Source organism: Giraffa tippelskirchi, chromosome 8, assembly GCF_054371585.1.
Source record: "Giraffa tippelskirchi isolate mGirTip1 chromosome 8, T2T-mGirTip1v1.2.pri, whole genome shotgun sequence".
Taxonomy (NCBI): Eukaryota; Metazoa; Chordata; class Mammalia; order Artiodactyla; family Giraffidae; genus Giraffa; species Giraffa tippelskirchi.
This window is the reverse complement of record NC_137282.1, coordinates 93483544-93495695: the sequence shown is the minus strand read 5'-3', so window position 1 is coordinate 93495695 and position 12152 is coordinate 93483544. Positions and strand designations below refer to the sequence as shown.

The 12152-nt window shown below is 39.2% G+C and overlaps 2 protein-coding genes across 10 annotated transcripts in view; one reads left to right on the top strand and one right to left on the bottom strand.

Moving 5' to 3' along the window:
• The window catches only part of NDUFS4 (NADH:ubiquinone oxidoreductase subunit S4), a 123033-nt gene that overhangs the window by 6820 nt on the left and 104061 nt on the right, over nt 1-12152 (bottom strand). Inside the window, exons 5-7 of one of the 8 annotated variants that reach the window (XR_014061449.1) lie at nt 11838-11990; nt 7280-7485; nt 4444-4622 (exon numbers count right to left, since the gene is read on the bottom strand). The exons of 2 other annotated variants lie outside the window; for them this stretch is intronic. Coding sequence is in view for 2 of the 6 variants with exons in the window: in XM_081517760.1 (XP_081373886.1) it covers nt 7427-7485; nt 11838-11990 (212 nt within the window). In the remaining 4 variants the exon portion in view is untranslated. Of the gene's footprint in view, nt 1-4443; nt 4623-4891; nt 7486-10746; nt 11991-12152 lie in introns of those variants that run through there. 5 more of the 8 variants (XR_014061450.1, XM_081517760.1, XM_081517762.1 and 2 more) reach the window with 5 other exon arrangements.
• The window catches only part of ARL15 (ARF like GTPase 15), a 632366-nt gene that overhangs the window by 610849 nt on the left and 9365 nt on the right, over nt 1-12152 (top strand). For both annotated transcript variants that reach the window (XR_014061457.1, XR_014061454.1), the window contains one exon: nt 2553-2670. The gene's annotated coding sequence lies outside the window, so the exon portion shown is untranslated. The remainder of the gene's footprint in view (nt 1-2552; nt 2671-12152) is intronic.

The window sequence follows — 12152 nt, the reverse complement described above, 5'->3', positions numbered from 1 at the left end:
TAGAGACTGAAACTCAAGTCAGGGTCTACATAAATCTCCCTTTAGACTTTTTAGCAAAGTTTTCTACTATATAGGACTGGTGTTACAATGAAAATTTGCTCTTCTGGAACCCTGTTAAGAATCCAACCACATTTCCAATCATCCTTCTCCAAAGAGTTTACCTTATAGTGCCTGCATGAACAAATTTACTGGTCCCACTAAAAACTTCCTACCACAGTCTCCCCCACATTTTTTGTGATATTGTGGCAATATAAAGGCTATTGGAGGAAGTGGTGAGCTTTAGCTAAAAAGACAAAATGATTGTTAGAGTAACAGCACTTGAAAGGACATCAAACATTTGTACTTAATGAGCATGTTACATGAATTGTACTCATCTTTTCTATATCCTATTTGAAACTTCTTAGAAAGGTAGATAATATAACTTGCAGGGAATAAAACACAGACATTTAAGAATGCAATCTTATTTGTAAAATGTTTAAATTTCCATAGGAATTTCTTTTTCAGCCTGAAAGCTTTTTTTTTTTTTAAAGAAAGAACTCAAACTTGAGAGCTTTTGAATGAGATTAGGAAAGTGAAAACGCCTCCCCTGAGGAATGCTTGTATAAAATCAAGGTGTAGTCTATGACAATGGTTCCATGTGTTGTTCTTCTGCGACACTGAAAACCAGCCCGTGCTCCTCCCAGCTGTGCAACAAGAAGATGATCAAAGCAACTGAGTCCAAGGCAGCTGCCCCAGGGACGGGGTAAAGCTCCTAGGGCTGCCGTCACTTCCCACTGAGGAGAGCAGCCATATGGCATGGATTAGCCACAAATCCAACCACCGGCACCTACATGATGAGAAGCTGACTCCCTTGGCTGTTTCACACACTGGAATGCTTTCACAAAGATATTTTGAATTTTAAGCCCTAGTATCAGAGAAATACCTCTGGCAAATGTGCCAATAAAGTTAAAATGTGATCTGTAATATCCCATGTTCAATTTCTTTTTCAGAAATTCACCCATTTATTTTGCTGTTCTCCAGACTATGGCTGGGATATTCTACTTCCTATAACATGAATGTCTGGTGAAATCTCTTCAAATACTACTAGAATATAAAAACAAAAGCCCCTGAACAAAACTAGATCCCAATAATTTATGAATTCATGTATTGTATGAGATAAAAGAAAATCCCATTCATTTTAATTTCAGAACCATTTCACTTATGGTTCAGTAATGGTGAAATACAGAGAAACGTTCACCAGTATTTTTACTGCTTATGAAATATGTTACCTTTAGTAACCTTGGTTCAAGTCTTATTAAAGGTCTGTCCCCTCCAGTAACTTAATGGAAAGCTCTGATAATACTCAGAAATGAACAGTTTAATGATTTTTCCTACTGTGCATTTATGTACAAAGCAAGAACAACCACATAATTTGGCACAGACTGACATAACTGGCAGGCACTGCTAAGGATAGCAAAGGCTTTGGGAGGCCAAACTGATGTTTGTTAGCACTTGCAAAGTTTCAAGATTCCTCACCAGGCTATGTGCTCATAATATGCCTAGGTGAAAACATAGCATAAAAATAAATTATATTTTATGCAGGGAAGGTGACGAGGAAGAAAAGTAGCTTTATAAGCATTCATTTTTAAAAATGTACTTCCATTTGAAATTCTCATGTATTTCATTTTGGGAGAGAGGAGAGATTCAGATCAGAATAATTTAAAAATATCTTAGATCATCTTATAGAAAATATTATGGGGGGTAGATGTATTTTGGAAACATTGGCAAAGCAATTCTTTCCACGAAAATTATATAAGATGGATTAGTAACACCCTATACCTGCCACACCTGCAACACCTCCTCCCTCCAAAAAGAACCTTTGATACAGATAGAAAATGCCTCCATAAATTTTATCTGTTCAATTAATATAGTTGCTATATGGTATTAGTATTTTGGAGCCACATTATTCAGAATTTGCCACAAAACAAACTGGTTTGTGTTCCAAAAGTACAACTGAAAATTAGTCATTAGAAATTTAGTACACATTTTACTAGAAAACGAAACTATACAGCAATGGTAGAGATCCAAAAATCACTGAGATTTTGACATAATTGATTTGGGTGTGGTCTATGCATAGGGATTTCCACAATGCTATGTAACCCATAATATATTAGAACCTTACTAAACTGCCATGTATATATAACACTATGAGAAAAATTATTTCAGACTTCTGACTGGGAATCTAAAGAATTCATGTCTGTCTCCTTAGTAGTCAAGTTGAACATTTCCGCAGCCAAAAAACAGACAGTACCAGGACTGGGGATTGGGAAGACAGTTATGTAGAAAAAAAAAAAAGTTCTGCTTCAATAGAGACTATGCAGTATTTACAGAACACCAGATCATAGCCCTGTTTGTTTTGAGTTATTTTGCAATTCCAAAAGTTGTATGTACAAACAATCTTATTTGCTGATTCTGTATTTGTGATTCGCCTACTCACTAAAATTCATTTGTAAATCCAAAATCCTCTAAGGGCTCCTCTGACCTAGGAACTCTGATGCTGGCATCTCTTTCAGACTCCCTGTGGGCCGCGACGGTGCCTGTGGGTGATGCTTTCCATGGTCATTCGTGACACGCACAGAGCCGTGAGTTCTGAGTCATCCAGCACACATGCTCCAGCTGAGGTCAAACAAGGTAATGCTATGCCTTCTTGTTTCAGCTCTCACACTGCAAACAAGTGTCCTTTTTGTAGTCTATTGACAGCACTTTTTTTTTTTCATTTTTTTGCCTTTGGTTGGTAATTTCACTGTGTGAAATGACCCCCAAGAGTAGTGGTTTAGTGCTGTTTAGTGTTCCTAAGTTCAAGAAGGCTGTAATATGCCAACTTCGGTTAGATAAGCATCATCCAGGATAAGGTATAACACTGCTGGGCCATGAATTCGATGTTCATGAATCAACAATATACATTAAATAGGGCACTTTAAACGGAAACACACATAAAAAACAAGATGATGTATTGATCAGCTGACAAGATTTTGTCATCAGAGGCCCACAGGAATCTTTTTCCCTAGGAGCAATTTTTTCAGTATTCACTAGTTTAGTGTTTGTGGTGACTTTACAGAACATAACTACCATGAGTAATGAGAATCAACTGTACTCGCTGCTGCTGCTGCTAAGTCGCTTCAGTCGTGTCCAACTCTGTGCGACCCCATAGACAGCAGCCCACCAGGCTCCCACATCTCTGGGATTCTCCAGGCAAGAACACTGGAGTGGGTTGCCAGTTCCTTCTCCAATGCATGAAAGTGAAAAGTGAAAGTCAAGTCGCTCAGTTGTGTCCAACCCTTAGCGACCCCATGGACTGCAGCCTACCAGGCTCCTCCATCCATGGGATTTTCCAGGCAAGAGTACTGGAGTGGGGTGCCATTGCCTTCTCTGCAACTGTACTTGAGGGGTGTAGAAATTCTGTCCTGCCTGGTGACTCCCCAGGCCTCAGAAAAACCAGTTTGTCTCCATTTGCAATTCATGTCAACATTCTTTCACTTTATATAATTTTGGGCTGTACTGACTTTTCCTTTGAACTGGTTGTAACACCAGCATGGGTCCCTTGTTTCTTTAGTAAAATAAATTCTTCAACACGTGTTCATTCATATCTATATTAAGTCATGATCTTATCTTTTTCAGGATGTTCTTTTAATAATTTTGGAGGTGCTACTGAGATGGCTAATAGGTTCAGCAACCAAAGTCAGGAAAACTTCCTTACCAGAAACGGTTTATGTTATTTTAAGCCCAAGATTATCTTTTCTTGGCTTCTCAATGTCTGAACTTTGGTGAATCTCTTGTTTATCAAATTTCAATTTTGTTCTCCACCAAACTGGGGAGTTGATTTTTTAAGGTCTGATCATTTAAGAATCTTTTAAAATGGATTAATAGTTTTAGAAATCCATTCTCAGAGGAAAAAAGACAGAAAATCTGGTTTGTCTTTTTCTGTATTTAAGGTCTAATGAAGTACTTCCTGAGTAGAAAACAGCTCTTTAGTATGGCCTGGGCCAGTGAATGTTACAATTCTGTGACCATTAACCCATGGCTTAAATTGTATAAGTGAAATAAGTTCCTGTCTGTCTGAGTGTGTGCTCAGTCAAATACGACTTACTGTGACCCCACGGACTATGGCCCGCCAGGATCCTCTGTCCATGGGATTTTGCAGGCAAGAAATAGTGGAGTGGTTTGCCATGCCCTACTCCAGGGGATCTTCCCGACCCAAAGATAGAATTCGCAGAGCTTGTGTCTCCTGCATAAGCACGCAGATTCTTTACCACTGTGACAATTGTGTCTGTCTCAGTTCAGTTCCTCAGTTGTGTCTGACTCTTTGCAACCCCATGAATTGCAGCACACCAGACCTCCCTGTCCATCACCAACTCCCGGAGTCCACCCAAACCCATGTCCATTGAGTCAGTGATGCCATCCAACCATCTCATCCTCTCTTGTCCCCTTCTCCTCTTGCCCTCAATCTTTCCCAGCATCAGGGTCAATGCCAGTGAGCCAGCTCTTCGCATCAGGTGGCCAAAGTATTGGAGTTTCTGCTTCAACATCAGTCCTTCCAATGAACACCCAGGACTGATCTCCTTTAGGATGGACTGGTTGGTTACCTATTAATTCAGAAATGCGTTTACTGCTCATTCTGTGTATATGTAATGTTTTCTCTACCTCCAGATATAATTAATGAATTAGATTATAAAACACTTTGAATGGGTTCTGTTTTGATTCTCTTACAGAGAAAATACATGCTTGTATAAGTGGAATATTCCTAAAACAGGAAAATGGAACTTCTAATACTTTGAATATGCTAAATTTAAAAAGTATTCTTACAAGATAGAACAAACATTTAAGAATTTACATTGAGGGTAATATAGGTAAATGTTTGGCAAATGGAAAATTTAATTTTTGTTTAACAAAAACAATTATGTTTTCTCTAATTTATCAGTGTTAAATATAACACAAGCATAGATTTTTATTCTACATGGCCATGTTATTTCTAAATTAGTACATGTTTTCTGATCAAATGAGCTAACATTACTTCTGTTTAATGTTTTACAATCCTGCAAGATGCAAATTTCTGTTTATCCACAATGATTCCCTTGTTCTGACAATTTTATTTCAACACTAATTACATTTTGTAATATGTCACGTTGAAAACTAATTTCAAGTATCTTCAGGTAACTTAAAGCCCTCAATGGTATTAATTTAGTTCAGTTCAGTTCAGTCACTCAGTCGTGTCCGACTCTTTGCAACCCCATGAATTGCAGCACGCCAGGCCTCCCTGTCCATCACCAACTCCCAGAGTTTACCCAAACCTGTGTCCATCGAGTCAGTGATGCCATCCAACCATCTCATCCTCTGTCGTCCCCTTCTCCTCCTGCCCCCAATCCTACCCAGCATCAGGGTCTTTTCCAATGAATCAACTCTTCGCATGAGGTGGCCAAAGTATTGGAGTTTCAGCTTCAACATCAGTCCTTCCAATGAACACCCAGGGCTGATCTCTTTTAGGATGGATTGATTGGATCTCCTTGCAGTCCAAGGGACTCTCAAGAGTCTTCTCCAACACCACAGTTCAAAAGCATCAATTCTGCGGCGCTCAGCTTTCTTCACCATCCAACTCACATCCATACATGACCACTGGGAAAACCATAGCCTTGACTAGACGGACTTTTGTTGGCAAAGTAATGTCTCTGCTTTTAAATATGCTGTCTAGGTAGGCCATAACCTTCCTTCCAAGGAGTAAGCGTCTTTTAATTTCATGGCTGCAATCACCATCAGCAGTGATTTTGCACCTCCCAAAAAATAAAGTCTGACACAGTTTCCACTGTTTCCCCATCTATTTCCCATGAAGTGATGGGACCAGATGCCATGATCTTAGTTTTCTGAACGTTGAGCTTTAAGCCAACTTTTTCACTCTCCTCTTTCACTTTCGTCAAGAGGCTCTTTAGTTCTTCTTCACTTTCTGCCATAAGGGTGGTGTCATCTGCATATCTGAGGTTATTGATATTTCTCCCAGCAATCTTGATTCCAGCTTGTGTTTCTTCCAGCCCAGCGTTTCTCATAATATACTCTGCATATAAGTTAAATAAGCAGGGTGACAATATACAGCCTTGACGGACTCCTTTTCCTATTTGGAACCAGTCTGTTGTTCTATGTCCAGTTCTAACTGTTGCTTCCTGACCTGCATACAGGTTTCTCAAGAGACAGGTCAGGTGGTCTGGTATACCCATCTTTTTCAGAATTTTCCCCAGTTTATTGTGATCCACACAATCAAAGGCTTTGACATAGTCAATAAAGCAGAAATAGATGTTTTTCTGGAACTCTCTTGCTTTTTCGATGATCCAGCGGATATTGGCAATTTGATCTCTGGTTCCTCTGCCTTTTCTAAAACCAGCTTGAACATCTGGAAGTTCACGGTTCACATATTGCTAAAGCCTGGCTTGGAGAATTTTGAGCGTTACTTTGCTAGCGTGTGAGATGAGTGCAATTGTGAGGTAGTTTGAGCATTCTTTGGCATTGTCTTTCTTTGGGATTGGAATGAAAACTGACCTATTCCAGTCCAGTGGCCACTGCTGTGTTTCCCAAATTTGCTGGCATATCGAGTGCAGCACTTTCACAGCATCACCTTTGAGGATTTGAAATAGCTCAACTGGAATTCCATCACCTCCACTAGCTTTCTTCGTAGTGATGCTTTCTAAGGCCCACTTGACTTCACATTCCAGGATGTATGGCTCTAGGTGAGTGATCACACTATTGTGATTATCTGGGTTGTGAAGATCGTTTTTGTACAGTTCTTCTGTGTATTCTTGCCACCTCTTCTTAATATCTTCTGTTTCTGTTAGGTCCATACCATTTCTGTCCTTTATCGAGCATATCTTGGCATGAAATATTCCTTTGGTATCTCTAATTTTCTTGAAGAGATCTCTAGTCTTTCCCAATCTGTTGTTTTCCTCTATTTCTTTGCACCGATTGCTGAGGAAGGCTTTCTTATCTCTCCTTGCTATTCTTTGGAACTCTGCATTCAGATGGGAATATCTTTCCTTTTCTCCTTTGCTTCTCTTCTCTTCCCAGCTATCTGTAAGGCCTCCTCAGACAACCATTTTTATTTTTTGCATTTCTTTTCCATGGGGATGGTCTTGATCTCTGTCTCCTATACAATGTCACGAACCTCTGTCCATAGTTCATCAGGCACTCTATCAGATCTAGTCCCTTAAATCTATTTGTCACTTCTACTGTATACGCATAAGGGATTTGATCTAGGTCATACCTGAATGCACTAGTGGCTTTCCCTACTTTCTTCAATTTAAGTCTGAATTTGGCAATAAGCAGTTCATGATCTGAGCCACAGTCTGCTCCCGGTCTTGTTTTTGCTGACTGTATAGAGCTTCTCCATCTTTGGCTGCAAATAATATAATCAATCTGATTTCGGTGTTGACCATCTGGTGATGTCCACATGTAGAGTCTTCTCTTGTGCTGTTGGAAGAGGGTGTTTGCTATGACCAGTGCGTTCTCTTGGCAAAACTCTATTAATGGATACTTATTAATACCTAAAACATTTTTAACAATAAAATACAGAACCATTGATTACTAAGCAAAAATTTAAACTTATTTACTTTTGCTTTTTTTTTTAATGCTACAGGGAGGCTGCATCTTTGGGTCTGTTAATGGACATGTTCATTTTTACCATTTGGATAAGTTGGACTATAAAGAATGCACATGGTTGTGGAAAGTTTTATGTGTATTTATGAACTTTGCCAGTCTACTAAAATGCTGGTGTGTAACAATTTTCATCTCTACTTTTTCTATGAAATCAAAGTAACTTTGGCCAAAAGATATAATTAAATGTACATAAATGAAACACTACTACGAGTGATGGTGGAAAAGGGGTGTAACTTTGTATACAAAGTAATGTGTTGTGTTTTTGGTTTACTAAGGGTGGTGACAGTGGTAAAGCACCTGCCTGCCAATGCAGGAGACATAAGAGTTGTGAGTTCGATCCCTAGGTCCAGAAGATCCCCTGGAGGAGGGCATGGCAACCCACTCCAGTATTCTTGCCTGAGAAATTCCACGGACAGAGGAGCCTGGTGGGCTACAGTCGATAAGGTCACAAAGATTTGAACATGACTGAAGCGACTTAGCATTCCCAGAAGAAGGGAAAATGAGAATAGTTCTAAAGTAAAAAGTCTGTTCCAGAATGAGAAAGGGAATGGTGAAGGACAAAACCTGAATGAGTAAAGAAAATTATGTAAGATTTATAAAAAGGAAATTTTATGTGCCTTAGATTACAGTGTATCTGGAAAATAAGTCTGAAAAGCTATGTTGCTCTTGTTCAAAGTCACTCAGTTGTGTCCGACCCTTTGCGACTCATGGACTGCAACATGCCAGGCTTCCCAATACTTCACCATCTCCCAGAGTTTGTTCAAACTCACGTCCATAGAGTCGGTGAAGCCATGCAACCATTTCATCCTCTGTCGTCCCCTTCTCCTCCTGCCTTCAATCTTTCCAAGCAGCAGGGTCTTTTCCAATGAGTCAGCTTTTCACATCAGGTGGCCAAAGTATTGGAGCTTCAGCTTCAGCATCAGTCCTTCCAATTTAGGGTTGATTTCCTTTAGGATTGACTGGTTTTATCTACTTGCCATTCAAGGGACTCTCAAGGGTCTTCTCTAGCACCACAATTCAAAAGCCATCAATTCTTCGGTCCTTAAGTCTTTTTTATTGTCTAGCTCTCACATCTGATACATAGCTTCTGATACATAGCTCCTGGAAAAACCATAGCTTGACTATACAGGCCTTTGTTGACAAAGTAATGACTCTGCTTTTTAATATGCTGTCAAGGTCTGTCACTGCTTTTCTGTGAAGGAGCAAATGTCTTTTAATTTCATGGCTGCAGTCATTGTCCACAGGGATTTTGAAGCCCAAGAAAATAAAGTCTGTCACTGTTTCCATTGTTCCATCTATTTGCCATGAAGTGATGGGACCAGATGCCATGATCTTAGTGTTTTGAATGTTGAGTTTTAAGCCAGCTTTTTCTCTCTCCTCTTTTACCTTCATCAAGAGGCTCTTTACTTCCTCTTCACTTTCTGCCATAAGGGTGGTGTCATCTGCATATCTGAGGTTACTGATAATTCTCCTTGCAATCTTGACAACTTGTGCTTCATCCAACCTGGCATTTTGCATGAGGTACTCTGTGTTAAGTTAAATAAGCAGGGTGACAATATACAGCCTTGATGTACTCCTTTCCCAATTTGGAACCAGTCCGTTGTTCCATGTCCAGTTCTAACTGTTGCTCCTTAACCTGCATACAGGTTTTGCAGGAAGTAGGTTAAAGTAGTCTGGTATTCCCATCTCTTGAAGAATTTTCCACAGTTTTTTGTGATCCACACAGTCAAAGGCTTTAGCATAGTCAATTAAAGCAGAAGATGTTTTTCTGGAATTCTTTTGCTTTTTCTATGATGGAATGGATGCTGGCAATTTGATTTTTGGTTCCTCTGCCTTTTCTAAATCCAGCTTGTACATCTGGAAGTTCTCAGTTATGTACTATAGAAGCCTAGCTTGAAGGATTTTGAGCATTAGTTTGCTAGCATGTGAAATGAGTGCAATTGTGCGGTAGTTTGAACATTCACTGGCACTTCGCTTCGTTGGGATTGGAATGAAAACTGACCTTTTCCAGTCCTATTGCCACTGCTGAGTTTTCCAAATTTGCTGGCATATTGAGTGCAGCACTTTAACAGCATCATCTGAGAAGCTATGAAATGTGTTAAAATCTTACCAAAGTTTGTTCCATTTTGATAGGCTTGTTTCATTAGGTTACTGTTTATTGCCTTCACCTACAATAAGAAGGTACTACTTTCCGTCTAATCTGCCTAGACTGCAAGGATTCTGTGGCTTAGCAGAATAACTTTATATGCTTTATGTTGACTTTAAGTACTTGATAATTTATCTAAGAGCTCAGGTTCTTTATAGTTAGGCTAAGTTCTTTGTAAGTTGTATCACAAGCTGAGCGGTCAAATACTGTTTATCAGCCACTTCTGATCCTATTCTTTCCTAAATGTTCAAATCTTTTGAAAAATTTTGACTTTTGCCTCCTCCAAATCAATTCTTAAATGTAAAATAAAACAGTATCTGTTTTATTAAAACTATCTTAAAACTATCTTTGTGGTATTCCACAGGCCCTCTGGGAAATCTCAAAATGTATTCTTTCAACTTTGTAAAAATAAGTGCTAGAAATAGATTTGATGTGTTACAACTGATGAGCTACATGGGAAGAGCTATCAATTCGGAATAGACGCTTAACCATCCTGAGGTTAATTCTGTTTGGATAAAATGTTAATAAGATTTCCCAAATTACAAGCTATATGCTAATCTTAGAGATTTGTCTAATACCTTCACTGTTTATGATAGGTTTTATTTATCTGAGCTCTGGTGCCTGATATCAGAAAATAGTATAGGTTATCTTTCAGAATTTCAGTTATTTTAAAAAATATTAACTTGGTTGCATCTTTAGTTCTTTAGTTTGTATCTTGTATATTCTTTAGTTTACTTCTTGTATCTTCTAGGCCAGTATATGTCAACTAGAAATTCATAGTACATATCTATGGAGGTTTATCAATATATAGACATACAGGACCTACCCTAGACTAACTGAATCTTTTAACTTGATTTTTTTTTTTGGTATGTTCTTAACTATATGTTTGGTATAGTCATGGTATATTATGTCTCAGGATTACTGTAAGATTTTTTTTTCTCTGTAAAGAGTATGTTTATTTTTATAAATTAGGTGAACATTTGCTATCTTCTTTGAAAACAGGCTTATTAACAAATTGAGTACAGATATTTTGTAACACTTGTTGGGATGTCTTTAAGTTGCAATATTGTTATGAACTCCTAATCATATTTCACTTTTGAAATTTATCTAATGTTATACATGGAAGTTCAGTTCAGTTGCTCAGTCGTGTCTGAGTCTTTGCAACCCCATGGACTGCAGCACACCAGGCTTCCCTGTCCATCACCAACTCCCACAGCTTGCTCAAACTCATGTTCATCAAGCCAATGATGCCATCCAACCATCTCATCCTCTGTCGTCCCCCTTCTCCTCCTGCCTTCAATCTTTCCCAGCATCGGGGTCTTTTCAAATGAGTCAGTTCTTTGCATCAGGTGGCCAAAGTATTGGAGTTTCAGCTTCAGCACCAGTCCTTCCAATGAATGATTCAGGACTGATTTCCTTTAGGATAGACTGGTTGGATCTCCCTGCAGTCCAAGGGAATCTCAAGAGTTTTCTCTAATACCACAGTTCAAAAGCATCAATTCTTTGGTGCTCAGCTTTCTTTATGGTCCAACTCTCACATCCACACAAATCTACTGGAAAAACCATAGCTTTGACTAGACAGACCTTTGTTGGCAAAGTAATGTCTCTGCTTTTTAATATGCTGTCTAGGTTGGTCGTAGCTTGGCTGCAGTCACCATCTTCAGTGATTCTGGAGCCCAAGAAAATAAAGTCTCTCAGTGTTTCTATTGTTTCCCCGTCTATATGCCATGAAGTGATGGGACTGGATGCCATGATCTTCATTGTTTGAAGGTTGAGTTTTAAGCCAACTTTTTCACTCTCCTCTTTCACTTTCATCAAGAGGCTGATTTTGATTTTTGCCTCCTCCAAATACATGGAAGAGACCCAGGAGAACTAAGTAATTCACCAAAATTGCCAAGGCCCTCACCTGAAATACTATCCAATACTATCCTTAGCTAAAAACAAAAGAGAACACTGAGGAAGTGAAGTGAAGTTGCTCAGTCATGTCCGACTCTTTGCAATCCCATGGACTGTAGCCTACCAGGCACCTCCATCCATGGGATTTTCCAGGCAATAGTACTGAGTGGGTTGCCATTTCCTTCTCCAGGGGATCTTCCCAACCCAGGGATCGAACCCAGGTCTCCTGCATTGTAGACAGATGCTTTACCGTCTGAGCCACCAGGGAAGTCCTTAGCTAAAAACAAAAGAGAACACTGAGGATAGGGAGTCAATTCTGTGAGATTACCAGGAAAAGAACAGTAAACAAGGGTGAGATTATTAGGCAGATTTAAGTAAGTCATTTCCTTCTCAGTTGATAAGAGTTTCTAGAGATAAGGTCATCCTCCTTTTTCAGGTA